At 40.0% G+C, this 26,446-nt stretch overlaps 1 protein-coding gene across 2 annotated transcripts in view; it reads right to left on the bottom strand.

The window, feature by feature from the left end:
* The window catches only part of lsamp (limbic system associated membrane protein), a 408,425-nt gene that overhangs the window by 72,862 nt on the left and 309,117 nt on the right, over positions 1 to 26,446 (bottom strand). For both annotated transcript variants that reach the window (XM_056373907.1, XM_056373906.1), the window contains 2 exons: positions 11,032 to 11,176; positions 9,505 to 9,592 (listed from right to left, as the gene is read on the bottom strand). In XM_056373907.1, the coding sequence (XP_056229882.1) occupies positions 9,505 to 9,592; positions 11,032 to 11,176 (233 nt within the window). The remainder of the gene's footprint in view (positions 1 to 9,504; positions 9,593 to 11,031; positions 11,177 to 26,446) is intronic.

A 26,446-nucleotide genomic window follows, 5' to 3' on the forward strand; every position in this document is an offset into this window, starting at 1 on the left:
TGAGGCGTCGTGTGGCATAGTGGTCTAAGCAGGCGCCCCATGTGTAGAGGCTACAGTCCTCGCTGCAGTCGGCCCCGGTTCCCTTTACTGCATGTCATTCCCCCTCTCTCTGCCTCCCCATTTCCTGTCTCTCTACTGTGTGCTATCAAATAAAGGCATAAAAGCCCCCCCCCAAAAAAAAGATCAGCCAACTTGTATCAAGATACAGCTTAATCATACTGTACTTAAAGTCATTTACACTTAAATTAAAATTATTTTTCCTTGTTTTTAGTCCATAATTTGCTACAATTAAGGAAAAACAAGAATTATTTGCTTACATTTAGTATATTTACCTTATTATTGAGCTGTATAAACTTCAATTTCAAGTAATTTTTTACTTAAATTAGAATAATTTTTCCTTGTTTTTAGTCCATAATTTGCTACAATTAAGGAAAAAACAAGAATTATCTGGGACTACTTAATTCTAGATATTAAAATCTTATTTCAAAATTTCTTATCAAGTAAAATTAACTTGCTGCATGGACAGATAATTTCACTAGTTTTAAGTAGATTTCTCCTCAAATTTAGTGCTTGTATCTTATATTCAGTCTAGCCTTTTTTGCAGTGTGGTGTTGATATATTTCAAAGTACAGTTCAGGTGGCATCAGAGATGGTGTATAGTATGCAAGAAACACTAGAACCAAATAAACTAAATAGTGTTCAAGGCTTCATGTGCCATGCTCCATGCACTCCTTGGCTGCTGTAAAGTCCTTGACAAGCAATAGCTCTTCCTCCAGTGAGAGGCTGCTGACAGCGGCTGCATGGAGACATTCTGTTTACATGTTTACTTTTTTTCCTTTGGAGAGTGGGAGTTTAATTGATCTCTGTTAACATGCAGGTTTCAAACAGGTAATTAGGGATCATCCAGAAAAAAAGAATGTGGTCTGAACTCCATGGCAGGCTGCAACACAAACAATAATGTGTGTGTGGGTGTGATTGCGGTGCTGTAGCAGTAGAGCCAGAGAAACTGCTGTTATCTTAAATTAATGATAGCCATACCTAATCCAAATTTACTCTCCGCATCTCTTTCAATTCGTCTGCCTATTTCAGCCTTTCTATCTCCACTCTTGTCCATACACGCCCACGGGCGGTGTGAGAGGAGGTAACATAACACCTCAGCAATAGCAGATAAGGGGTGGTCCACAAAGTACAAGTGTGAGAGGTGAGCAGGGGGAGAAGAAAGGAGGAAGGAGGAGTTGAGATGGAGAGGATAGTGGATAGCTGGCTTCACAGGCACAATTGAAAGGTTCTGATTGTCCCATGATAATTGTTAAAAGGTCAGTCCTCCTCCTCCTCCTCCTCGCACAGACTGTGGAGTAGAAGATATGTACAAACACGCACACACACACACACACACACACACTGTATGTGCGTGCACGCACACCTGTCCCCTCGTTCTAGGGTGCTCTTTAGAGTGACACGGCTACCTTTACAGAATTCTACGGATTAGCACCTTAAATACCACAGCATTGTGATACAAGGATGGAAGAAATGAAAGGAAGAAAAGGTGGCCAAGTGTGGAAGAGGAGGCATTTAATGGTTGCTATCTTTTCATTTGAAATTCAGTGATGCCAAGCAAGGATAAAGGTTGTATCTTGTGGTTGAGTTAGAGTCAATATTAAGGTTAGAGCTCATCCTGTTAAAAACAAGGAAAAGAGCACTTTCCAGATACAAAATAAAAGGTTAAAACTATCAACATGCTGGAGGGGAATTTGTCTTTTAAATTGGAAAAATTTGGTTTTCTACGAATTCTTTGTTTACAGCAGAAGTAAACATAAGTGCAACACTGTACCAGGCTGTGATTGTATTTGTCTCATTTTGTGCCGTGACCAAAAAACGACACACACGACATCCCGTCGTTACATTAATTCTGTCAATTCTCCATGCTCCACAGCATGTGTCTGCAGTACATTAAGATGTATCACTTCTCAATGGACACAACATATTGAAATGGGGTCACAGCAATCAGGGAACAGCTGGCAACGGGAGCATTCACTTCGTCTGCTACTTTATAGTCACTCTGTTTCCGCGACATTTATGAATGGATAATGCCATCTGTCTTGGAGGGAAAGCTGCTCACAGGGAAGGTTTGGGTGATAACTCGTAGATTTAAGAGCTAATTCAGATTGCAGAGCCAGACTGGTTCTGGTCATAAACCCAAGACTTATGATGTTGTACTGAAAAGTTTGCAAGAATATACAGTCTGGTGAATATGATTTTTTTTATTTTCTTTTATCTGTGGTCCACTATGTTAGGAGAAAGTTTAACAAGAGATTTTTGTTTGACAGGTTGAGATCAGATGAATTGCAATTTTTTGTATTAAAAATGCTACTTAAATCATTTCATAAAGATCAATGCATATTAAAGTGCTGACTTTAATTCAAAAGTGACAGCATCAGATCAATGCTGATTTGAATTTGCTGATCAAGCACTGTCATCACTGGAGTGAAAAGGAAGTGGGTTAAAAAAAAAAAAAGAAACAGAGAAAGCAGCCTATTACAATGGGAGGCCATCATGAGATCAATTCTACTGAGAGGCTTCAAGGAACTCATGGAACCTGGTGAACAGCCAGCACACACTCTTGTATATTTGGTTGCACAGATTAATAAACTTACAGAGAAATATGCATGCATGCACATGGAGACACGTGCATCCCTTCTACAATCACTAGCAACAGGACAATGCATGTCAAAATCCATCCAGCTGCTATTGCTCATTCAGCCTGGGATGCATGATTCAACAGAATGACTTTGGGTTTATTTGTGGCTCATGATGAGGTCGAGTGATTTGAGGCACTACACAATGAAAGCTGATTGAGTCACTGGCTGTGGTTACTATTATTTTCTTAACTGGTTCAATCATCACATCAAATGAGCACTGAATGTTGGATACACTCGTGGACATCAGAGTTCAACAAGCTGTAATATTTATGACTGGAGTCAGCAGTCTGCAGGCAGACTGTCCGTTATAGTAAGGGCTAAATGAACTAAAAGTTCCACTCCTGTGGGACGAGTATTATAAAAGAACCTCATGAGATAAATGAATCACTCCCCAGCCTCTGCATTTTATGAAACACATTTGCATAGCATATTGAGATTTGCTGAATTTGCTGAAACACTGCTGCTGTGGATGTGGTTGTATAAATTAATATACAAAAATTATTGGGGTGGGGATTGAGGCTATATTCAGGCTCATGTTTCATGTTTTTTTTTTTTTAAACAAAGCCCTCCCCAACATATCTCATATTATAGTGCACCTCCTCATTAAATTTAATAGAAGGCACTCCGACCTATTTTTTTCAAAATAGTCTGGTAGGTGGATTTAAACAAGGCTAAAAGTCTACAGCCATGTTAGTGACTCTGCAAGGCTGTACTGGGTAAAGCAATGCTTGAAGCTACATACAAATAACAACATGTGAACTTACTATGACAATGTTCTACAAATGTCAACCTCATGGTGGTGCTAGAAGAAAGAATCATCAGTAATTCAATCAAGAATCTGGAAAGCATGGATGTCTAACAATGTTGTGCATGTCCATCCAGTAGATGCTGAGATATTTCAGGTGACAAGTGAAAATTCTGACTGATGGAGCCTCAGGAAAAAGTGAAGGATTCAACCACAGTAATCACAATTCGTCCTGTGGTGAACATGATTATATGAGCCAAACGGCAGTCCATTTAGTAGCAGTTGAGACATTTCATGCAGGAGCTATTTGTAAGTTTTGCTATTGCTACGTATACATACAGGAAAAGTGAAGAGTTCACCAAAGTGAAGTGGTGAATATCTGCACATAAATTCATGCCATTAAATAGTTGTTGAGATATTTCTGTCCAGTCCATAATGGTGGACTGACTGCTTCACCAACTGAACAACAGACTGACATTACCATCCCTAGAGTGACATTTATATCGATTTTTTATAACACTGTAGGCCTACAGTATACCTCATACTTTGCTATGAGGCGTACAGAACAAAGATGAAATCTGATGATGTTCTGACAGCTAGAAATCTGTTATGAAATTAGTTCCTGTCTCTATTTGAACTCTCCTTTTCTTCGCAATAAATGAAGACAGAAATCACCCAGCCTCCAGAACAAGAAAAATAAATTGCATATAGAGTTTGATTTACCAGGGATTATTTTTATCAGAGGATCTTTGTCTTCACCAAAATACAGTATATTTTTCACGTATCACAGACACGGCAGATCTGATTTTACATTGTCATATTTTGTTGATGTATCTATATTACACCAACTGATTGTGAAGATGATAAGAAATTCTTACATAAATATGCAATAGTTTGCTATTATGTACAGTGATCCTGTCATACATGTCTATTTTTACATGATTGATATTGTTTCATTAGCTGTTTGTCCTGTGTCCTGCTTTTTGTTGCTCTTTTGCTACCAACTCATCTTGGCTCACTGAACGCTGTTCACTGTAATGATGTTTGCTGTTTAATAGTGTTGGTTGTACCGCATGTAGTATTGCTGGATTGCTCAGTGTTATGTGCAAAATTGAGCAATTGCTAGGCGATGCGTGTAAGTGAGAGCATGTTTTTTAAGTGACTTTCCTGACAAAATAATGTCGAAAAATGGAGGAAAAAAAGTAAAATTTGAAGCACAATTATTACAAATCGCTGGATGGAAGTAACACTAGTCTTATGCAAATTAACTTCAAGAAGCTTGTATAAAGCTTATATATTAAACTTTTTAATATGTCAAATATTTTTCTATTACATTCGGAGACATATACTCCTGCCATGTGTCCTTGAGGAGTGGAGCAGTATCACTAATGACAGGCAAGCAGTTTATATAGGCTACACACAGGATTTAACACCATGGCTATCAGCATGAAAGCACAGACTGTTCCCTCTCATTGGGACTGCTGTCAGGCACAGCGTCTACAGGGTATACTTTTTCCTCGTTGATCAAGAGGTGGAATATTTAACTTGAATTTTAAACAAACTCCAAAAAACCTCATCAATGGAGCTCATTTATAATTTTAATGGGTTGATATTTGGTTTAACTGTATTAATCTATAATACCTCTTCATAGTCTATGGGAAGTGAAATGGAGATATTTAAAGATTAAAAAATTCAAAAGTGAGCAAAATAATTTTTTCATGATTTTCTGATCCTACTTAGAGTAACCCTGCGAGACAGCTGGATCTGTCACAAGCGAGGATCCATCTTTCCAGTCTCCAAGCTATTCACTTGTGGCTGAACAGTGGTTTGGTCCAATAGTTATCCTGAGGAAGCAATTATGGCAGCTACAGAGAAGCGCAAATTTTTCTTACAAAGATGGCAAGAATTGTCTGCCGACATGCTAACCAGCTTTCAAAGCTCCTCAGCCTGCAGCTTGTTGTTGTTATGGTTCATCCAATCACCTGCCAAGAATTTTTATAAAGTGTCTGTCCTTTTCCAAACAGTTTCCAACAAAGCTTTTCCAGATGGTTCTGTGCAGCAAACCATCTGGTGCGTCAAGTTATACTTAAAGCAACATTACAAAAAGAAAAACCATAGCCTACTCACTGATATAGATGTATGCAGGTACTCGTGCATGCAAATACACACTCATTCTTACATTCCCACACACACAAACATCTCTTGACTAGCTAATAAACTTGGCGCACATCAAAGTCAAACCTTAAAATTGTCACAACACTGGCGTGGGTTTGCCCATCGGCTAAACTTATATGCCCATGTTTCATAAAAATCAAATTGGATTGGGGCGGAAAGGCAGCCATTATATTGGGATTCTTGTCATGTGCAGTGACCCTGCTGCTTGGTACCACTTGTCTGAGCCCTGCAAGTCCGCTGGTTTTTCATCCACCGCAAATTTACTTTGTCTGATCATTTGTTTTCCAATTACGTCCCTGTCCCTGCTAGCAGAAAATTGTCAGCTTTGGTTATGTGAACCCACTCTTGGGTCTGTAACCAGGGGCAATGTTTGATGCTTAGAACATTTTCATACCCATTAAAAGATGAAGGCTGGGTGAATTATTATCCCACAGAGCTGATTGGGTTTTGCAGGGGTTGGTTTAGGTTGTGATGGTATAGTGGAGCCACACACAAAGACACATTCTTATCTTTCCTCAGTGAAAGACTTGAACCTTCATGCAGAGTAGAAAATGAGTGGATGAAACTCAATGAAAGCAGAAGTTGAAGTTGGATAAGTGTTGGATTTTTCATGAAGCATGGTTTATTTATGTACTCTTGTTATTCAATCAGTTTTTCCCACTTTCCTCACATCTGTGTTCAATATTTGACCAGTTTAAAAGTAAATAAAATTGTCACACTATTTGTTCACTGTAACACATTCACAGTAATTGCCGGCAACCTACGCCTTTGGCACTGCATCGCAATTTAGATGAAAGATGCTGAACTGAACCTCAAAAAGAAGATTACACCCATGTGGCAGGGAAATACAACAGATGAGCATAACAATGGCAGGAAAAAATGGAATGGGACTTTGAGAGGTAGAGCAGAGGACAAAACAGCAGGGAAAGAAAGCAACAGAATCAATGTTTGGCTATAACTGTCGCATTAGCCATGACAAATGAGGCCGACGACAGAAACTCTGGAAGTTGACGCAGGACATTCCAATAATCAAGCGCTAAATAATCAGACACAATGGATTCTGAGAAGGAGAGGCAATATGCTGCCATGGCTCTCAGAAGAGGAGCATCAATTCATATATTGACCTTTAAAAATGCTATTAATGGATGATATCTTCAGTTCATAGCTGTGTGACAAGTTCTCTTGGAGGCTATTGCGTGCGGTGAAATTACATTGTAGTGCGGTTCCTCCACTGACAGCCTGTAGTATTTATCTGGGGTCCGATTTCACATCATAGAGTCAGGAGGTTTTAAAATGGAAAGCGCAGTTAGAATAAAAAAAAAACATGACTGATGGAGCTATCAAGTATTGTGAAATGTATTGAGCCGCAACGCAAGATTTGTCACTATACCAATACAGCACTCTGTCGTACATCAGTGTGTTTTCTCTGGATAATGGGCAGATGACAGTTGATGCAGTCATTGCTGAAAGCAACACACACACACACACACACACACACACACACACACACACACACACACACACACACACACACACACACACGCACACACACACACATGCAAACAAACAAAGAAACTATAGGAGATTCCATTTTCAGCACTCAGGTCTGTCAGCCAGCCTGTTTTTGACAGGTTAAGAGCAATTTCTGGCCTTGATGCACAGCTCAGTGTTTTATTTCTGTTATTCCTTCATGGTCCAGAGAGGCTGCTAACAATTCAGAAACATTTCAGAGGTTTGAAGAATAAAGTAGCCATGCATTCTGACAGTCAAAAGTCTGTCATTGGGAAGTGAGTAGATCAAACTTTGGGTGTTAATGAGGTTGCTTTTGCCAAGGTTATTTCTTGGGCATTTTAGATTGGTAAGAGACAGGAAAGACTAGGGTGCAGAACTCGACACACTACTACTAATGAGCTCCAGATAAACTAAAACAAAGAAAATAAAATAGGTTTTGAGATCTTAGAGGGGCCCTTTACAACACTGGGCTACAAGATGGAGGATAGAGGACGTGTCATAGTTCATACTGTACTTCATTGGTGCAAAGCTCTGACAAATTTGTCAATCAAATTATGTATACCCAAATGTTGTGGAGTAGACCTGAGGCTTTTTGGCCCCTGGGCAGTGTCTCACTTTGCAAGGTTGGTAATCCATTGTTAAATGTAGAACTCAAGAAAGAGAATGCATATTTATCTGTATAGTGCATCTGGAAGGGTAATTCAAATTGTTTTATATAAGATATAAAAAGGAAAAGCAGACATGATAAAAGAAAGGGCAATATAAGTGACGCATATAAACAGGATTTTAAAAAGAATGCAATAAAACAGAACATAAAATTGAGCTGAGAATGAATAACTCGAGAGGAGGCAAACTGGCATAAAAATTGTATTATTATGCCTTGATTTAAAAGAATTGAGGGCTGTTTTCAAGTTTTCCAGGAAATTGTTCCAGATATGCGATACATTAAAAAAAAATAACGGAATATTGCTTCTTGGTGTTTGGTTTTGACTCTGGGGATAATAAGCAGGCCTGTCCTGGATGACCTCAGAGGTCTGGAGGGTTCATACGAGAGCAGCAGCATAACAGAAATGTATTTTAGCCCTAAACCATTCACTGCTCTGTAGCCCAGCAGAAGTATTTTAAAATCAATATTTAGACAACCAGGAAACCAGAGTAAACATCTGAGAAGTCAAAGTGAAAACTAGGAACAGTGTGTTGAATTTCATCAACTTTTGCTAATATCGAGCCTTTCTAAGTTTTGCTGGGACACAACTCCTTTAATTCTTGTTCTATTTTAAGGTAAATGCAGGTTTGCAGTTTTTGTTTTTACCTGTTATTGGATAATAAAAATTGAATCTTTGTCCATTTCTGTCTTGGTTTGAAGTCTTTAATGTTACAAATTCATGGTGAACACTGGCTTTTAATTGTTCTTCCCTGGCACCAAAAACAATTATTTCTGTTCTATATTTGTTTAACTTGGGACATTCAATTCAATGCACCATGATGTAGCTTCTTGGTAATACCATTATGTAAATGTGTGTGTTGTCCGCATAATTATGGTGAGACATTTTGTGGTAAGATAAGTGCTTGATTCTTAAAACACTACTTTAGAAACTAGCGGTTAAATTAGGAGTCTGGTTTGACTGTCAGCAGATTTCACTTCTCTGCACCTACAGAGAGAAACATGCAGTTACAGGAGCAATGGCTGAAAACCGAACATGCCTGTGCATCTTTATGCGTCAACCTCATTGTCAGCCCTCTCAGGTACAGCAATCTGACGATGCTGTTGAGCAACACAAAATCCCCCCCCCTTCCAGGGCTTGGATCAAATCCTGCAGCAACTTCCCTCCCTCGCTCACCTTGTGATTATCTCTCACTCTCAACTTTTCTGTTTTCTCCATTCAGGAGCAATAACTTCCTATTCTTTGAAATGGAAAACTGCTGCTGAAGGCTTTTCAAGTGCACTTAAGATTCATTTGAACTTGAACAAGAAATTCTGTAGCTGTAGGGGGGCGTTTGTGACATATAGCTCATTTTTTCTGACAATACATATTCATATACGGCATTTTCTTTGCTTGCCTCCTCAGAGGGACACATTTACACGTTTTAATAAAAGAGAGTGGTGACACCGGTATCTGCTGCTTGTGTGCTGTTGTACAATGATGTCTCTCACTCTTGAGACGTCTAAAATGTGATTTAAAAAAAAAAGAGAGAGAGAAAAAAACATGTAATAACAGAAATTTATGGCTGACAAGCGGCAGCGAGCTTCTGCTTAGCATATAATGTGGTTAATTCACCCAATTTCCAAGTTCATATCCTTCCAGCTGGCATGGGTAAGTGGTGAATAATATGTTTCCCTTCACTGCTGGTGTTTATGTAGGTACAGCTTACCTTGTACAATGAGGTAGACCTGCGAGGTCTTGGGCTGCTGCTTAGTCTGTATGGAGCAGGTATATGACCCCTCATCATACACATCCACCTGCACACAATCAAACAGAATAATGTTGCAAATTTATATTATCATGACAATACAACTGGCAGAGCAGTTTATTTTATCTTCTTGCTATTCTATTACCTTTTTACAGATATAATGTTTCATCTTCATATTTCCCTTTGTATTCAATTCATTAAATTATTATAATTTTCCAAAAAATAACCAAAATCAATATTTGCAACAATTAAAAATCAAACCTGCAAATTAAACAACAACATTAACATGGTGACGTGATTGTGAATGGATGGTTTTGGTTAAGTGACATCACAGATGAGACACAACATGGTTACTTTATTAACATCTAAACAAAACTGCGGCTTGGCTTATCCAACATTCTGTTGTTTAGTTTTCCCTTCTTTTCTTTCAGAGTTTGGGTGAACACTTCAGCGTAGTACTGCCATAAATGATAATCCAGCAGAACATGAGTAAAATTACTTATACGTATGTAATAGTTGCCCATTGTCCTGTCTATTTCCATTGATAAATCTGGATCCTTGAGGTATGTAGTGGTTTGTTTTCACTGTCACAGGGATGAAATCGATTTCCATTTTCCTGATTGATTGTACTTTAACTTTAAAGTGGCTATTTGTTTTCTCTGCCGTTGAATGTGGTTGCTTTCTGGGAGCATGCGGTAGTGACTGTCACTTGACAAGAGCTTCACCCATTGCTGAATTTATAATACAAGAGGTTACAATACACCCTCTGAGCGGCGCTACGTCTTCAGGGAAGATTAGAGGCTACAGTGAGTTGCTCTCGGAAAGTGACAAGACGGGCTGGGGATGGCTGGTTAGCATGCTAACGTCAGTAGTAGAAAAATAGGATTGAGACAAGAGTTCACATTGGTATTGCTTTCCACAGCTGGAGACAGCTCTTGGTGAGTAAAGGAATGAAGTTTGATGTATTAAGTGTGAATGACTTTTTACCTTTGGACACAGACAGGATGGCTGTTTACCCCTGTTTCTAGACTTTGTGCTAAGGTAACCGTCCTGGCTCCAGCTTCATATTAAGTGGGCAAAATGTCAAACTAATCCTTAAGCTTGCTTACATTTTTTTTAATGTAAAAACATTTCCATCTCTGGAGAGCACATAGGAAGTGTTAAATGAAAACGTAAGAATGAAGCGCAGAAAAAAGTCCCTTTGACTGAGTCTGCTGCATAAATAAATGAATTAACAAATGGATAAATATTTAAACAGCACATCTCCTGCTCTTAAAAAGAATACATTTGAGTCAAAGTGTGCAGTTTATTAAGGTCATGTTTCATGATCACTGGATAGGATTCTTAAAACCAAGAGAAATGTTTTCTCTCTGATCCTTAAATGCAAATTTGTAAATCTGTAATCTAAACCCAGCTCTCCATGAATCAGGTATGTGAGGATTGTAGAACGGACAGAGGCCAGCCTTTACACGCTGTGGTCAACGTTACCTTTTGTATGCGCAGGCTGTACTCCAGCTGTCCCTTAGTGACCAGATCTACTCTGGGGTCCAGGGACCACTTGTCCTGGCCTGCAAAGATGATGTTGGATCGATTGAGCCAGGCCACCTTGGACACTTTGTCATCAACGTAACACCTGTGGGCATGACAAGATCAATTTAGGTGAGGAGAAGGAAATAGAAATAGAAGGCTTGGTTTCTCATTAGGGGATGGAGTGTGAAAGGGTGTGAAAAGAGAGGACCTCTGGCCTCTTTCATTTCATGATGTGAAATCGTTCTAGGAGAATGGAAATGTGGAGTTTTTTTGGATAGAAAATAACCAAATGACAGCAACTGCTATCCCACAGAGTAGGCGGGCTGTAGGAATTGTTTTGAGAAGGTTTATAGACACAATCGTGTCTTGAAACAATGGACTAATCTGGGTATATTGCAACATAGTGCTATATTTGATACTGCTGACCAGCAAAGGTATTCCAAAGTTAGTTAACTTAATCAGACAACTCAGCACTTCACATATCCTGAGGTCTCGAAAGAAAATTTGAGGAGCATCTATTTCTCTCTCCCATTCTCTCTTTTCCTCCCACTCATTCTCTCATTATCTCCCTTTTTCCCCTCTCTCTTCTTCTCCCTCTTTGAATCTGCCTCCCTTCCTGCGTCTGATAAATACATCGCCTTTAACAGTGAGCCTATTCCTGTGAATGAGAAAGGACACCGGTATCCTCTTGTTTACCTCTTGTTGCACGCTGTCAGAGCATTACGCCAAGTAAGCTCAAGCTAAGACATCTTGCACGAGAGGGAAGGGAGCCGAGCGTCTGCCTAATGAATAAATGTAAATGTGAGAAGACGTCGGAATCAATGAGAATGGATATCAGCTGTAATGCAAGCCGACAGTGGATGCGCCTCACATGCAAATTCCGGCAACTCCCCGAGCCTTGGCTGCGCACACAGCTTTGCAGTGTGTTGGGCTACAAGACAGTAGATTAGGGAGGCAGTGGAGTGAGGCTGTCTTTGGCAGGTGACCCTGGGTGATGCACAAAAGTGTTGGTGCAGTCACCCCAGCCTGTTACCCAGTGGGAGCTGGATGTCAGATTTGTCGAGGGCTTGTACTCGCAGCTTGAAACCTTGTTGATGTTCCTTCCCTTTGTGCAGAGCCCAGATAACCCACTGTATATATTGACTCACTCTGACATCTACCTTCTACTTCCCTCACTCTGAAATGTTTATAGAGTATTGTTTCAAATATCTTCAGGCCTCTAATTAATAGAGATGATGCAAAGGCATCCAAAACTAATTCACACACATTTCCCTATAATCGCAGAGAAGCTATACGAACAACTCTTCCTGCAAAACTAACCATAATCCAGAAGGAACATCTGGAGCACCAAAATGAAGCCTCGCTGATATAACTCAAATTCATATAATATGGATCATTTTATGCCTTTAACTTCTCAAAATATCCACGAATGAAAGGCCCCTGTGGTGCGTGATCCGTGCAAGTTAGACGCTAAAACCTTCAGAACTTCATTTTAATATTCCGGTCAAGACCTCAGTGCTTTCACAGATACAAAAACATAATTTAGAATTCCGTGAAGATATCTCAAAATTTAACTTAACACAACAATGGTATAGAGCACTGTGGCTTGAATAAAGCATTGGAACAAGCGGTGGCAAAAGATAAACTGTAAATATATATGAAACACAGTTATGCTGCCCATTTCTCATCCAATATATAAAATCTGAAATTATTAAGATATTTTCTTGTATGCAAGATGTTCCCATCAAACACTGCATTATACATCATCAAACATCACACTTCAATGAAATTTCCATTTGATTAAGCATTAAATTCATCAGAATCATCAGGATTGTTTTGGTTTCCTGTCAAACATGTACATTTGCTTTACAAAATATAATATCTTCTAAATGATAACACTCTACATGAAACATGTAGACATACAGTGACAGGTTGAACAGTTTTTAGGTGTTTGTTGTGAAGCTAATAAACATGAACAGTTGCATTTTGTTTGTTTTCAGTGAGCTTTCTTCCTCTCCGACCTTATTACCACTCATCTCCTACCATGAAGTAACCAGGAGGAGAGGGAAAACACAAATCAGGAGAGTGGAAGACAGAAGGAGGAGACGTGACCAGAATCATGACACTAGTTTCCTTGTGTTGTCTCTTTCCTCTTTTCCTCGATTGCGCTAAACTGTACTGACATTTCAAAGAGATGATTTAACTACAGATCTGCAACACATATTCAACCAACAATCCATTGTTGAAATGTAATAATTTAATAGTTCAAAGTATGTATCTTGTGATATTCTTGTAGTCCTGCAGTTGTGGTCACTGTGTCACTTACTGTTACTGATCTCAGAGACATCATGCTTAATTAAATATTGCTGATGACACCACTCAAAGTCCAGACCAGAAGTCTTCCGCTTCATTGGGTTTTAATTTATTTTATCTTAAAAAGGCTTCACTACTCTACCTCGGAAAGCAGACAAACTTCAATTGTCATCACACATTCACTGACACATTTATTACTGTTTACTATTTAGAGAGTGAACAGAGACTATTGAACAACAATGGACTGATGTGGCAAGCTGTTGCTTTCTGCTATGTTGATGGCAAATGCAGATTTTATTTCATTTTATTTATTTATTTATTTCTGAAACACCATGACAGATGCTTTGTGATCGCTAGAAATACAGTTCAGAGACTGTCGAATTTTCATCTACAGTCATTGTGTGATTAAGAAAGAAATATTTAAGAATTTAAGCTCCTGAAATTAACTTGAGATAAGATGAAGCTTGTGTAGAGAGTGAGTAATTGGAATGAGCAGCCATTGTAATAGAATTCAGAACAGAAAAACAAACAAGCAAGCAAACAAACAAAACTTTCTTAAACTACAGCAGTAAAGTAGAAAGAACAGCTGTGGAGATTATATAAAGATAGAAACGTTACATTTTCCACAGCCAGTAATTAAAGGAGTGTACTTTAGTTCAATACGCTCTCTCCTATCCAAATATTCATTTGTATAATAATCATTACAGAAACATTGCACTGTGACTGTGCACACTGAAGCAGTATTATGTCACATTGCACTGTACATACATACGGTATCACTGTGCATTATGAAGCAGTAAGGAGGAAAATGTGCCTTTCATGTTTTTCTCAGAACTCTTGCCTCCTGGTGAAGCTCAACAGGAGACTGTTACACAGGTCATTTTTAATATGTAGGCCACTTGAAGTGAGGTGTTATTTCAAGTGTTTTATTTCATGTCATCAGAAGTGTAAAACACATCATAGACACTGTTGGAATAGCTTTCATAGTTTCTTGTTAATGCCACTGAAATACATTTTGCCTGTCTCCAATCTAAACAAGATAAAAACCCCAAACATCCAAGCAAGAATTACATATTTGAATGTCAATCCATATTATGGTCTATATATATTCATTGGATAAGTGAAAACTATCAAACTTATCAACCTATCAAAGTCATTAGTGAATATGACGTTTACACCAAATTTCCTGGCAATCCATCCATTACCTATTGACATATTTCAGCCTGAACCAAAGTGGTGAACATACCAACCGACCGACTGACAGACTGACACTGCTGTAGAGCCAGGGGGCTGTAGCGTGGTTTAAAATGACTACAGAAATCAAGTTGCAACCAAAACTGTAAACAAATGAATGAATGAATTAATGACACCTATCACTACATTAATGAAATTAAATTGTAATGTGATTTGGGGTGTAATGTAGGTTTGATTTTGACTTCCAAACTATAGAGAAATAATGTAAAAATAAACTCCTGAACAGGCACTCCTACAGTATGTCCTCTGCCAGAAGGACTTTGATGGTAATATCAAAGCATCTTACTGTGCTTCCCACATTCCTGGGACAGCTGTCAAGATCTTGGGGCAGATGTCAGTTTGTAGGTCATGAAGGAAGAAGAAAATATGGTGAAGTAAAAGAGGAAGCATTTGTTGTACGGCAGGATGCGCCCAATTATACCCTCTGTCTAAGTGAGACAAGCAGTTTTAACTGTGAATAGCATTCACACTATGAGTGTGTCTTCTCCGAAGCGTCATGCGAGCCCTTGGATAAATATAGGTGACTGGAACTATTAATCATCCAAATGTTTCTAATTGTATTACCTCATTCCAGTTGGCGGTCACCATATGCTGCTCCATATGGGTCAAAAAAATATATAAATAAATATGAAACACCGTACATGTTCTGTACATGCCACTGCACTCAGGCTTCAATCAGACCCATACTCTGCTGGCCTTATCTCTTCCCCTGTCATCTCTTCACACCACTGCCTCGCCAATCCACTTCTCTTTTTCTCCCTATCCCTGTTTTCTCACCCCGTCTGCCTGTCATCCCAGTCCTCCTCATTCCACTCCATAGGTTTCTTCTCCCCTCTCATCTCTCTATTAACACTCTGGAGCAGAAGTGGACGGCGTGGAATAAACATTCAAGGAACTGTTCATTGATCTGCGCAACAGATCAGGGGTTTCTTGGCTAGGCCTCTTGCCCTCCCTCTGGCTGTGTTCCCTCAAAGTGCTCGAGCTCTAGAGGGTCCCTTGGTACGAAGTGTAGAGCATGCTCAGTAGTAGCCGGTACCTGTTCTCACTAATGAGCAACTGCCTGGGAAGTGGAGAAGCTCCTATCACTTGTCAGAGCAGTTGTCTGCCTGTAGCTCTTGCTTCCTTCTAGCTGAGTAGCTGTCAAGGTGCCTGCGCAGGGCCAGGTTTCACGGGCTGTGCCGGGGCCATGCTGGACAGAATTAGAAATAAGAGCTTGACTGTCTCTGCCTGGCCTGATCTGAGCTGCATTCAACAAGTCACTTGCAGGGAACTCGATTTGATTGGAATAGCGAGCCACGGTTGAACGATTTGTAATGAAAATCCATCCCATTAACTGGCTGCAGCCCTCACAATGATGCAGAATCCCAGCTGTATTATTTAGCTAGTCTTATTTATTTGAATATTTGGAAAAAGAAAAAGGAAAATCAACCCATTTTAATCACAACAGCATCTCCATGTTTGAAATCCTCTGCAGAATCCTTTGGAAGCCCATAATCCTCTGTAGAATACATATTCTCCGTTAACATGAAAAAGCTTGTAAATGCTAGCAAATATTTGCTGATGCTTGTAAACAGAACGCCTTGTTTTTGCACCTTTTTTTTTTACAAAGTGGCGTTGTTGTTTGTCAGTCCCTTCAGGGCTGGGTTTATGCAGGATCTTGCTTGTGATGGATGCCTAGGTTGCTGTCTTGCGCTGTTTTACCCTGAGCTTTGTTGATGGATGCTCTGCTGTGCTATATTATACTCTTTTCTGCCCCGCTATGCTGTGCCAGTATGGACCGGCCAATAGGCTATGGCTGACAGGGGACTGTGTGGGCTGACAGATGCCTGGGCCAGAGCTGCTGAGCTGGGCTTGTGTTGACAGGAGGGTTGGGCTGGATGGATCCCTGCTCCAGGGCTAGCCGTGGGGGAGGACCAAAGAGCAGTCTGGAGCCAAGGAGTGAAACTGTAATGAGAGGAACGATGTGCCAAGACTGACAGAGCAGCCACACCACCCGCTATCCCCATCAATACCCAGTTCTCCTCATCTCACCTCATCATTTCTTTCCTTCTTTGCCTCTCTGACACCTCTCACCCCTTAACAAAACACTTTTTTCTCCATTTCCTCTTTGCTGTGTTTATGTCTCGTTCCGACCTCCACCCTCTTCAACCTTCTGTCTCCATCTCATTCCCTTCCTCTCTTCTTCTCTAGGTTTATCCCCGTATTGACTGGGCAACCTGTGTCATTAAGTTATATCTGTGAACACACATGTTTTGGAGATTTTTGTGTGTGTGTGTGTTGCAGCAAATACCCCAACCTGCCATATGGACAGAATCTGAAATACTCTCTCTGAAAGACTCAACTTGTTTCATCAATCGATAGAGATTAAAGGTGAGACTGGGACACTGGCTGTTTGATCAAAATCTGCGTCACTCCAGCCTGGTCGGCCAGAGCCTCCAAAGTCTGGCCTCTAAGTTCTGTGTCCTTGTTGCGGACATGCATGTGGTGAGGGGAGCAATAACAGACAGAGGGAGGGAGATGGAGAGATCAGCCAATCAGACCAACAAACACACAGCCAGAGAAAGAAAAGATGCACCGCAGAAGAAAGCAACACTGAGAGAGAGAGAGAGAGAGAGAGAGAGAGAGAGAGAGAGAGAGAGAGAGAGAGAGAGAGAAACATGAGCAAAGGAGTAGGAGCAAAGCTAAAGCTGCATATCAAATCAAAGTCAGGTCATTCGTTTATTGCCCTCAAAGCAGTTCCTTGTCCCAGATATCCACTGCATAGCAAGTTAAATGTATTTCTGGTAAGGTCTAGGTTAATCCCCTAGGACTGGGCTTAGAGGAACAAAGCATTTATTGAAATACCTGGTGCAATGCTGTCTTGCTATGGAATTTACCTTTCACTTTTCCATTTTCTATTTGGCAAAATAGGAGGCTCTGAGGATACATTTCTGCCTCTGCCACTATCAACCCCAATTAACACTTTAACATGACGTAAGCAAGTACGTGTAATTGGTCTGTTCCATTATCACAGCAATGTATTAACAGAAACATGAAACTTTCAAGGTGAATGCTCTTGTGGATGTCACCGTGTATGTTAATTGACAATCAGCAGGTAAAAATCTTCATTATTCCTTTGTAAATTGGCATTGACACCAGTTGGAACAAGTCACATTAATTATTGTGATTTCAAAAGGCAGGTGCAAAGTCTCTGAAGCCTGTTTGTAAAAATCCCTGCGCAGGTTTAATGAAGCATTTAAAGCGAGGGATGATAAGGGTGTTGTGTCAAGGTGATGAAGCGATTTTAAACAAAAGGAAGAGCCTCCCTCCTGCTGTGAGCCCAGCTTGAAACAGAAAAGACAGCCTTCTCCCAAAGTGGTCTGTCAGTGTCTGTCTGTCTTGTCTTTGTCTTAGCTTTACTTAAGATCCAATGAGGAAGAACATGGAGAACAACAGAGCTGTTAGAACCTTTATCATCTTCAAGACCTGCCATCAGTAGCTACAGTCACTTCACTTCAATTAATACCCTCATTATTTACCTCCCTAAAGCCAAACCACAGAGCCAGTCCTTCTAGGGAAATCCCTGGTGACGTAATTGCATCAGAATGGATTTGGAGTAACCTTTGTTGCTCACTAGATTTTCCCTTTCTGCTTCAAAGCCCCTCAGCCCCTCATTATGACAGCCCCCGTCATGAAGCCCCTCCATCCTGCTTGGTATGCATCAGCGCTTCGAGCAAGCCATTAATCAGGGCAGGAATGAGTGTTTTGAGACTTGGCCTGCAGACGTTGCAGGAGGGAATTTATTAAATTATTAAAATGGTGACAAACAACTCAGGAATTTGCAGGTCTGCTTGATTCAAATTCGCTTGGCACAGGTGTGAGTTCACCTCGAAGGCTTTTCCGAGCGCCAAGGCAGTTAAATTTCCGTTTGTGTCGTGTTTTGCAAAAATTTCCTGAAGACGTTCCAAATAGATGCTCTGCTCTGGGTTCTGCTGTGAAGTAAGATTTGAAATCTCCACAGTAGAGGAGGAGGGCAAAGGCAAAACACGCACTGGTAGAAGCCAAGATCCAACTGCTGATCAGAGTTCATTCTGTACATGTCAGCAGTACAGGAGCCCTGACGCCTCTGCTGTCAGTCTATCACTTTAACCCGTTCATCCTTATTTTAAAGTCAATGTGACGACTCCGCCAATGTTTCCACCTTCCTCTCTTCTATGTTGTGTTTTATAAGCAGGGTTGGAGTGTGACGGAGTAGTGGATGGATGTAACGAGCACATGACAGATGGTGCCTCATCGAGACGTAGGCAGGAGGATCTATGGCAAGGGCAGGATGCTGTTATTAAATCTCAGGAGAGGTACTGTGCTTCCTCTCTCTGTCACATCTTCCCTTTTTGTGGCTCTCGTTCTCCTTTCCTCTCTTTCTCCTGTTTTGTACCATCTCTTTCTGTCATGCCCTTCTCTCTCTGTCTTCCTCATTCATTCTTTCCCTATCATTTCTCTGCATCCTCCTTATTCTTTGCCTTTTTGCTCATTCTTTTCCCCTGCCTTACTCCCCCGTACAGCTGTAGTCACTCTGTACAGCAGGATTGTCAGTCGGTGCATGTAGAGGATGCAAAAAACCTCAACAAAAAACATAATACCGCTTCTTTGTGAATAATATAATATTATAATGCAATGAAAGCACCTGAAAAGTGTTATTTGTATTGTATTGAATTGCTTCAGGATTTCCCTACCTATCTGTGCTTATTCAAAAGTATCTGTGATGTTTTTTGTGGATAAATTTGCGTAAGTATAGAGGAGAGAGTTGTTATCACTAATGTAAGTCACATGCCTCTTACAGCTGCAAATTATATTCATTATGCCACAATTACTGGCTGCAGAGCACCGACCTCTCCCACCCATCGCTGCCTTCATGCTGTATTCCCTCATCAGCACACAACCTGCTCTTATTATTAAAGGATGTCACATAAGGCCTTGTCTCAAAGTGTGACACTGTGGAACTACAAGCTCATTTCTCTACTCTCTACATTTACCTCTTATGTGATCCATCACCGGTGTTCTGCTGTGGTGCATTACGGGCAGAAAGAGGTGAATCAGTTGATGATGCAGTGCCACTGAAGGAGAGCACAGGCAAGAGGGGGAAAAAAAAGATACTCTTAAGTGCTAAAATACTCCAAACCTGACTGCCTCTATTTAGGCTGTGAAATGAAATGCAGTCTGAAATGAAATAGGCTTATTTGAATTTGTTGGCCTGGCACACTGTTTATGTTTCTTGGGGAAGTCTCTGATAATGTACAAAGTAGAACTACCTGGACCTGCACTACATCTCAACAACACAGATTCAACACACATCCGGTAATGCTTTAGCAAAGCTCAGAGAATCACACAAATATAAGTCAAGAGCTTTGCTACCTTTTCTTGCTCATAGTCTTTTTCATCTCAAAGGTAACACTTTGAACTGAAGATGTATCTTAAATAATGATGTTGTGAATCAGAGCTTGCGGCGCAGCTTGTTTCATCATCATTTCCTGTGTGAGAATTGGCTTTTATACCCTCTTGCCAGAATAATCAGCATTTCTCCCTTGTGGCCTAATTTTCGAAAAGCACAGCGTTATGGAGCAGGTTGTGAGGGATGTTATTCGACGCTGCATCTACAATGTGTAGCATTAGCGGCTGAACTTCAAAAGTTAACCAGCAGTGGTGTTGGAGTCAGTAAATCAAATAAATGACTGACAGGTGCCGTGTCGAACGAGAGGTCAGACAGGTGTTCTGTGATTTGTTGCCAGCGATGGAATAGCTTATTCACATACACGTGCAGCAGAAGAAGCTGAAAGGTTGACAGCTATTCTTCATATTAGTATTAAATCTTATGTGCAATTGGGGAAACTACCTATATCAATTGATTGCATACATTTTGGCACTGACTAATGCAATTCATTCACTACAGGGGACTTGAAAAAAGTGGACCGAGCTTGTCTCCTGCATGCCGCAGATTAACATTGACAGTGAGTCTGTTGAATTATTAAATATTCCACTTAGGATATTTCATTCTGAATTACCTCAGGCCATGTCCTGATATCAAAGTTTGGGTTAGTTTTATTTTACTTCCTGAAAACTAAATATTTCTCAATAACTTTATTGCTCATGACTAAATAAGCAATAATAAAAGCTTATAAAAACACATCTCTAGGTATTATTACTTATTTTTACTGAAAGCAATGTGAATGTTACTGACTGAGTTAGTGATAAAGTTACACCATTGCTCAGCCAAATGCTGTGTGACGAGTGATATTGGTCAACTTGCTGAGTTTTGGAGTTTGAAATAACCTAAACTGTTATAACAGAACTGTTATATATATATATATATATATGTTATATATGTTATATATATATATATATATATATATATATATATATATATATATATATATTATATATATATATATATATATATATATACATCTGCTTATGGATATCAAAAATGTAAATAAAACACTGGACAAATGTAAAAATATGGGCCCTTTACCAAACCTCTGAACGCCTGAATGAGCTGCTAGCTGGAAGACAGCTCACATCTAAATGGTTTCATAGTCATAGTGAACACAATTTCCAAGCAATAGGGAGCAATTTTGTGGCTGTATATGCAACATTCACCCTGCATTCTGAAGAGAGATTAGTTGGTAAACATCAGCTCTAATGACTCCGGTGTTCACATATATTGCTTATTTGGTTACATCCTTCACAAAAATGTTCCTGTGTCGATGAAGACAGGACCCCACTGTAAAAACATCAGTTGATGGTGTAGCCATGGCAACAATAGATCATGTCACAATTTATGTTACTGTTTCTTCTATTACTTTGCCCTTTCCCTGGGGTATAATCATAATCAGTCTTTAAAAGAGGCATATCAGATTGAGCTACATGAGCAGCATGCATTTCAATGCTGTTAGAAACGTCTTTTTAAAGCACTTAGCACCAAGGATAACTTATCGCTTCAAGTGGTCCCCTGGGCCAGTACAAGGCTAGCTACTGTTAACAACCGGTGCATACCACACAGGGCAAGTGTAAAAGGTTTTGGCACTGTCAGTTCCGTGCTGATTCCTTAAGTTGATTTTTAATTACTCACTTTATGCTGATTTGGCATCTGTCGCCCGATCAAAGAAGAAGGAAACCACAGCCCTAACTGGCTTTGACAGGTAGGTTATCTCAGTATCCTCAGTGCCTTAACACAGTCTTTCATAACAGGGGGATGGTACAGTACATTTAGACTGCGATATGATCCACATCACAAAGCATGATGATAATGAAGTGTAAATCTATTGATTCATTCATTCATTAAGTTATTCATGTGGCAAGGCACCGCCACAGAAGTGCCATTAGGTTCTGCTGGAAAACTCATTGCCGCATAATAATGGTTTTTTAAGGTTATAATTTAGACTAAGCAGGGGACTCATAAATGAATGCAAATCAATTATTATCTTATCATGAACCTAAATCACTGTTTAATTGCTCAGCACAGGCATTGGAGATAAACAAACAAGAAATGCTCGTCTTTTTACCACCTTGTCACTTACTGTAAACACACTAACAGACCTTAGATCACAGAGAAATCGAGCTCATATAATAAATAATCTTAAGAATGATGAAAACAGTTCACGACACTAATGGAATTGCATGTATAATTTAATATCAGTGCTCTGACATGCATATATTAACCTAATGGTCATGCCTGATGTACCATTTTTATGCACCACCATCAGGGGAAGTGGATGTGTCATTGCGTGTTTTGCGCTTGAGAAAAAAGCATTTGTCTCCATAATGTATTCCTGTTAATTTACAAGCACGGGAAGCCACAGCGTGTCAATAAATAGCTTTTCAACAGTCATAATTAATGATTAATAGTATTCCTTTAAGTGCCTGCAATTGAAGCCTTTTGTCAAAACTTGGCCGCAACGGTTTCTTTAAAGAATTGGGACAGGAGGAGAGAGAGAAAGAGAGAAAAGGAGGGAAACAAAAGAAAAGACAGCAAAGATTTATAAGTTGCACAATAACCGTGGTCAGGAATAAAAGGCCTCATGCTCTCAAACCCTGCTGTGTGTGGCAGCCCGTGTGCCACCGCTCAGAAGCCATCTTCTGCACAATAAGAGCAATAAGAGATAGGCACAAGTAAAACGAAGATGCCGGGTAATGATCCAGCAATGCGTTATTATCATAACAGCACAGAAACCTTCTCTGAGATGGTATAAACACAGACAATCTAGCAGATTCCCTTTTAATTGCTTTCTATTCTGTGCGGGGCAATGAGAAAGGGGTGGAGGAGCGGGGTGGTAGTGGCGGGGATGGGAAGGCGGGAGGGAGGAGGGAGAGCGTGTCTTGTTCCTTGGAGCAACTGTTCCAGCAGATAATGCCAAGCAACCCTGACAGGGAAAAGGGATGAGAGAGAGAAGGAGGAAACAGGAGGCAGAAGAATGCGTTTTTCTGGGCTTGAAGTCATCCCTACTTTTTGCCTCATTCTACTTAGATCTATAAATGACAGAGGGAGAAAGGGAGAATGGGAGAAAGGGAAAGCTTGAAGCTAATAATCACACTGAAATACTCAACTGACACTAGAAAATAAACAAGAATGTAATTTCATCACAGTGGTGGTTTAATAACAAAAGAAACTATGCCACTGTTGTAAAACTCCAACTCTGTGCGGGAGGAAATTAGCCTCTGGCACAAACAAGGATTAGAAGGGTTTTTAGAACATTAAAACAAAATGCCACACGCTGTTTGTGTTTCCACATGGTTTTACTTAATGCAACAGAACGGCGACAAGAAATCACCAATAACCGCGACGAATAGTCGCTGCTGATTCACAGTTATTGCCTAGGGGCTTGGTTTACCAAACCTGTAAACAAGGTCGAATAGGCATCTTAAAAAGACCATACTAGTTGTTTCATATGTGTTCATTACTCACAATTGCATTACCGCTGACCATTTACAAAGATTGAATTCTTATTTTGCAGGTTCCAACCATTTTCAGTGCACAATGAAAATCAACTTTTCCAAAACTTCAAAAGTTTCTCGATATGTAATCCATCACACTGAACACTTGATTGGTTGTATGTTTTTGATCAAAGTTATCTTGTACTGATGTGAGCAGGGGCTGTTCTGAGACCTGTCTGAGCAAGAAATGAACATTCACATCCTATTCAAAGCATTGATGTTTGCTTAGGTTTTGTATTCAAGATTTCAAAAACATATATGAATGCAATGATTTTCTGCTGCCGTCTGTCAAGGCACAGCTGCTGGAACATTCCCATAAGCAAGAAAACTGCATTTCAATCTGATGGTCACATAACACACATGAGGAGTAAAAAATACACAGCCCATACTAGAAACACCTTCAACTTCTCCAATCTATCTTCTCTATCCGGGTCAAACACCAGAACTAGAGTTTGTCAGGCTGCTGGATGCGTTATTGTGGACGGAGAGGAGAGAATGAACTTATCTTTCCAGGCTGGTAACATCACCCACATCCATTGATAGCATCTCCACACTCCAACAGTATGTACCAGTAAGTCACCGAACCACCATTACTGTTTGAAGCAATCTAAACTCCTCCTGATTTTGATTCCCCTCGAAGTCACTTGCTTTGGTGCTCTCGCTCACATCAACTGGAAAACCCATTTTGCGGGACCTCAGCAAAGCCAATTTCTATCTGTCACAGGTAGTGGGGAATTGACTGTGGGACATGTAGCATATCACTTTAAAGTGACAGTAAAACGGGAAATCACTTTGTGCCAACCACATGCTCTTGTCGCCTTCCATAAGAACTTTGTTCAGTCAGAGGGAAAAGTCCTTAAAGCTAAATGGTTTGTGGGGGGAAAAGATAGCGAATCAGTGCCAAGTCCTGTCTCCTTGCACCCACTCCGGACACACGGTGCACGAACCATTGGGGTCTCAGAACTGTACTCTTCAAATTGACAAACTCACACAAGACATGAGCACAGCACACACACATAATGAGTGCAAACCACACACACAGAGAACTGCATCTAACAAGCTGAGCTCTCAGGGCAGACTGAGGTGTTTGGCGTTTTGATTACCTGTTTACTCGCCTTAGAGAACCAGAGACGGACGTTAGGAGAGTTTCTCTAGCTACACAAACTGACAGATGATCAAATTTAATCGTGAGAAAAGAGACAAACAACATGAAGGCAGTCTTTTCTTTTGAGCTGCGGGTACAAGCAGTCCAGCTACGTTTGTGCCTGACCTAATGCTGGCGAGGTGATTTCTTGGATTCTGACCTTGTCATAGTAGATTGGACGGTGAGAGGAGCTTGAAATGTGACTGTGAAGAGGTTGAAACCAAACTGTGACCCATGGAGATATTTCCATGAACCCAATTATTTTGTTATTGGCAGTGGCACCTTTACTAATCAAACAATACAAACCACTTAAAGCATGTTTGTTTTCGGTTATCCCCAGTTTCTATGACTACAAAGTCATACAAATGAACAAAATATCCAAGTATAATGTCTTGCATATGAGAAATTAAAAGTCTGTGTTATTTTTTAACATTAATCCAGCTTCAGTTTTGTAGTCACTTAAAATTTTACTGGGCATTTTAATGGACACTACTTATCACTGAACTGTCATGCTGTTTTTGCATTAATGATGATAAAAGTAGTCAAAGTAAAAATATACACTTCATAAAAAAAGAGCTGGATTGCCTGTGTGCTGAAGGATTGTGGGAAGGGCAGTTCATTTTGGTGTGTGAGCTGTTTATGTGTTTGTGGGCATTTTGATGCTTCTTTTAAATGACTGTGTCAAGTTTATCGAGAGCATCAACCAGTGACAGAAATGTGTGTGCATGAGTGTGTGTGTGAAACAGAGTGAGGAAGACAGATTGCAGAAGCGTTGTAACAGCGCAAAATGAGAAGTGTTTATACAGTACATTTGCATGTAAAATATGGCTTGCAAATGTTTCAGTGGTTTTTATTAGTGTGTCTGTGTGTAAGATGTGATAACCTTGCAGAGTAGGATGCTAATCTGTACTAAGGTGAGGGACAGAGCAATTTAAGGTGAACTTCACAAGACTTAAAACGTCTGTGATGTATCTGATCGAGGACAAAGCGCTTTCTCTATCACAACCAGACTGTGTGTTGCAGAGTGTGTGTGTGTGTGCAAGTGCGAGAATGCAAGTCGTTAATCACTTGGGCAGTACTCTGCTTCAGCTTCAGTTCAAACAGTGTCAGAGAGAAGCAAGGACTTCACATCAAAAAAAAAAAAAGCTGTTATTTTTACCACGAACACTAGGAGCTGTCAGTTAATAGATATGCATGCAGTTTTTCTAAGAAGACGAAGAGAGGTGGCAACAGAGCTCGCTAAACACAGTCGCAAACTTTTTGAGGACTATTGTTTCAAATAAAAACTTCTCTGTGATGCAGTAGTTCTTTCTGAGATGTGACTAGAACTTCATTTCATGAAACACTCTTGATTTATGAGTCTTTTTCTGCAGCAAGTTTACTGGTATTTTGTTAAAAGCAATACAGTTCATATTGTGCTTCAGGGTCAGATCAAGACTTTTTGGGGTCCTAAACTCAATTCTGTTTGCTTGTGTTATGTTGTTTTATTTTAGTGAACTTTATCAAGACTTCACAGTGTAACATTTAATATAAGTCTAGAGATATTTGTTTTGGGTTCTGACAATTTTTATTTCAGATAGATTCGCCTTCCTTGAAGGAGCTATTTGTAAGTTCTGCTTTTGCTACATATCCAACGTTAGCATTAACAGCTATTTAGAAGAAAGATTGCGAGTTCAGCATCAAACTTCATTAATT

Source organism: Seriola aureovittata, chromosome 4 (genome assembly GCF_021018895.1).
Source record: "Seriola aureovittata isolate HTS-2021-v1 ecotype China chromosome 4, ASM2101889v1, whole genome shotgun sequence".
NCBI classification, from domain to species: Eukaryota; Metazoa; Chordata; class Actinopteri; order Carangiformes; family Carangidae; genus Seriola; species Seriola aureovittata.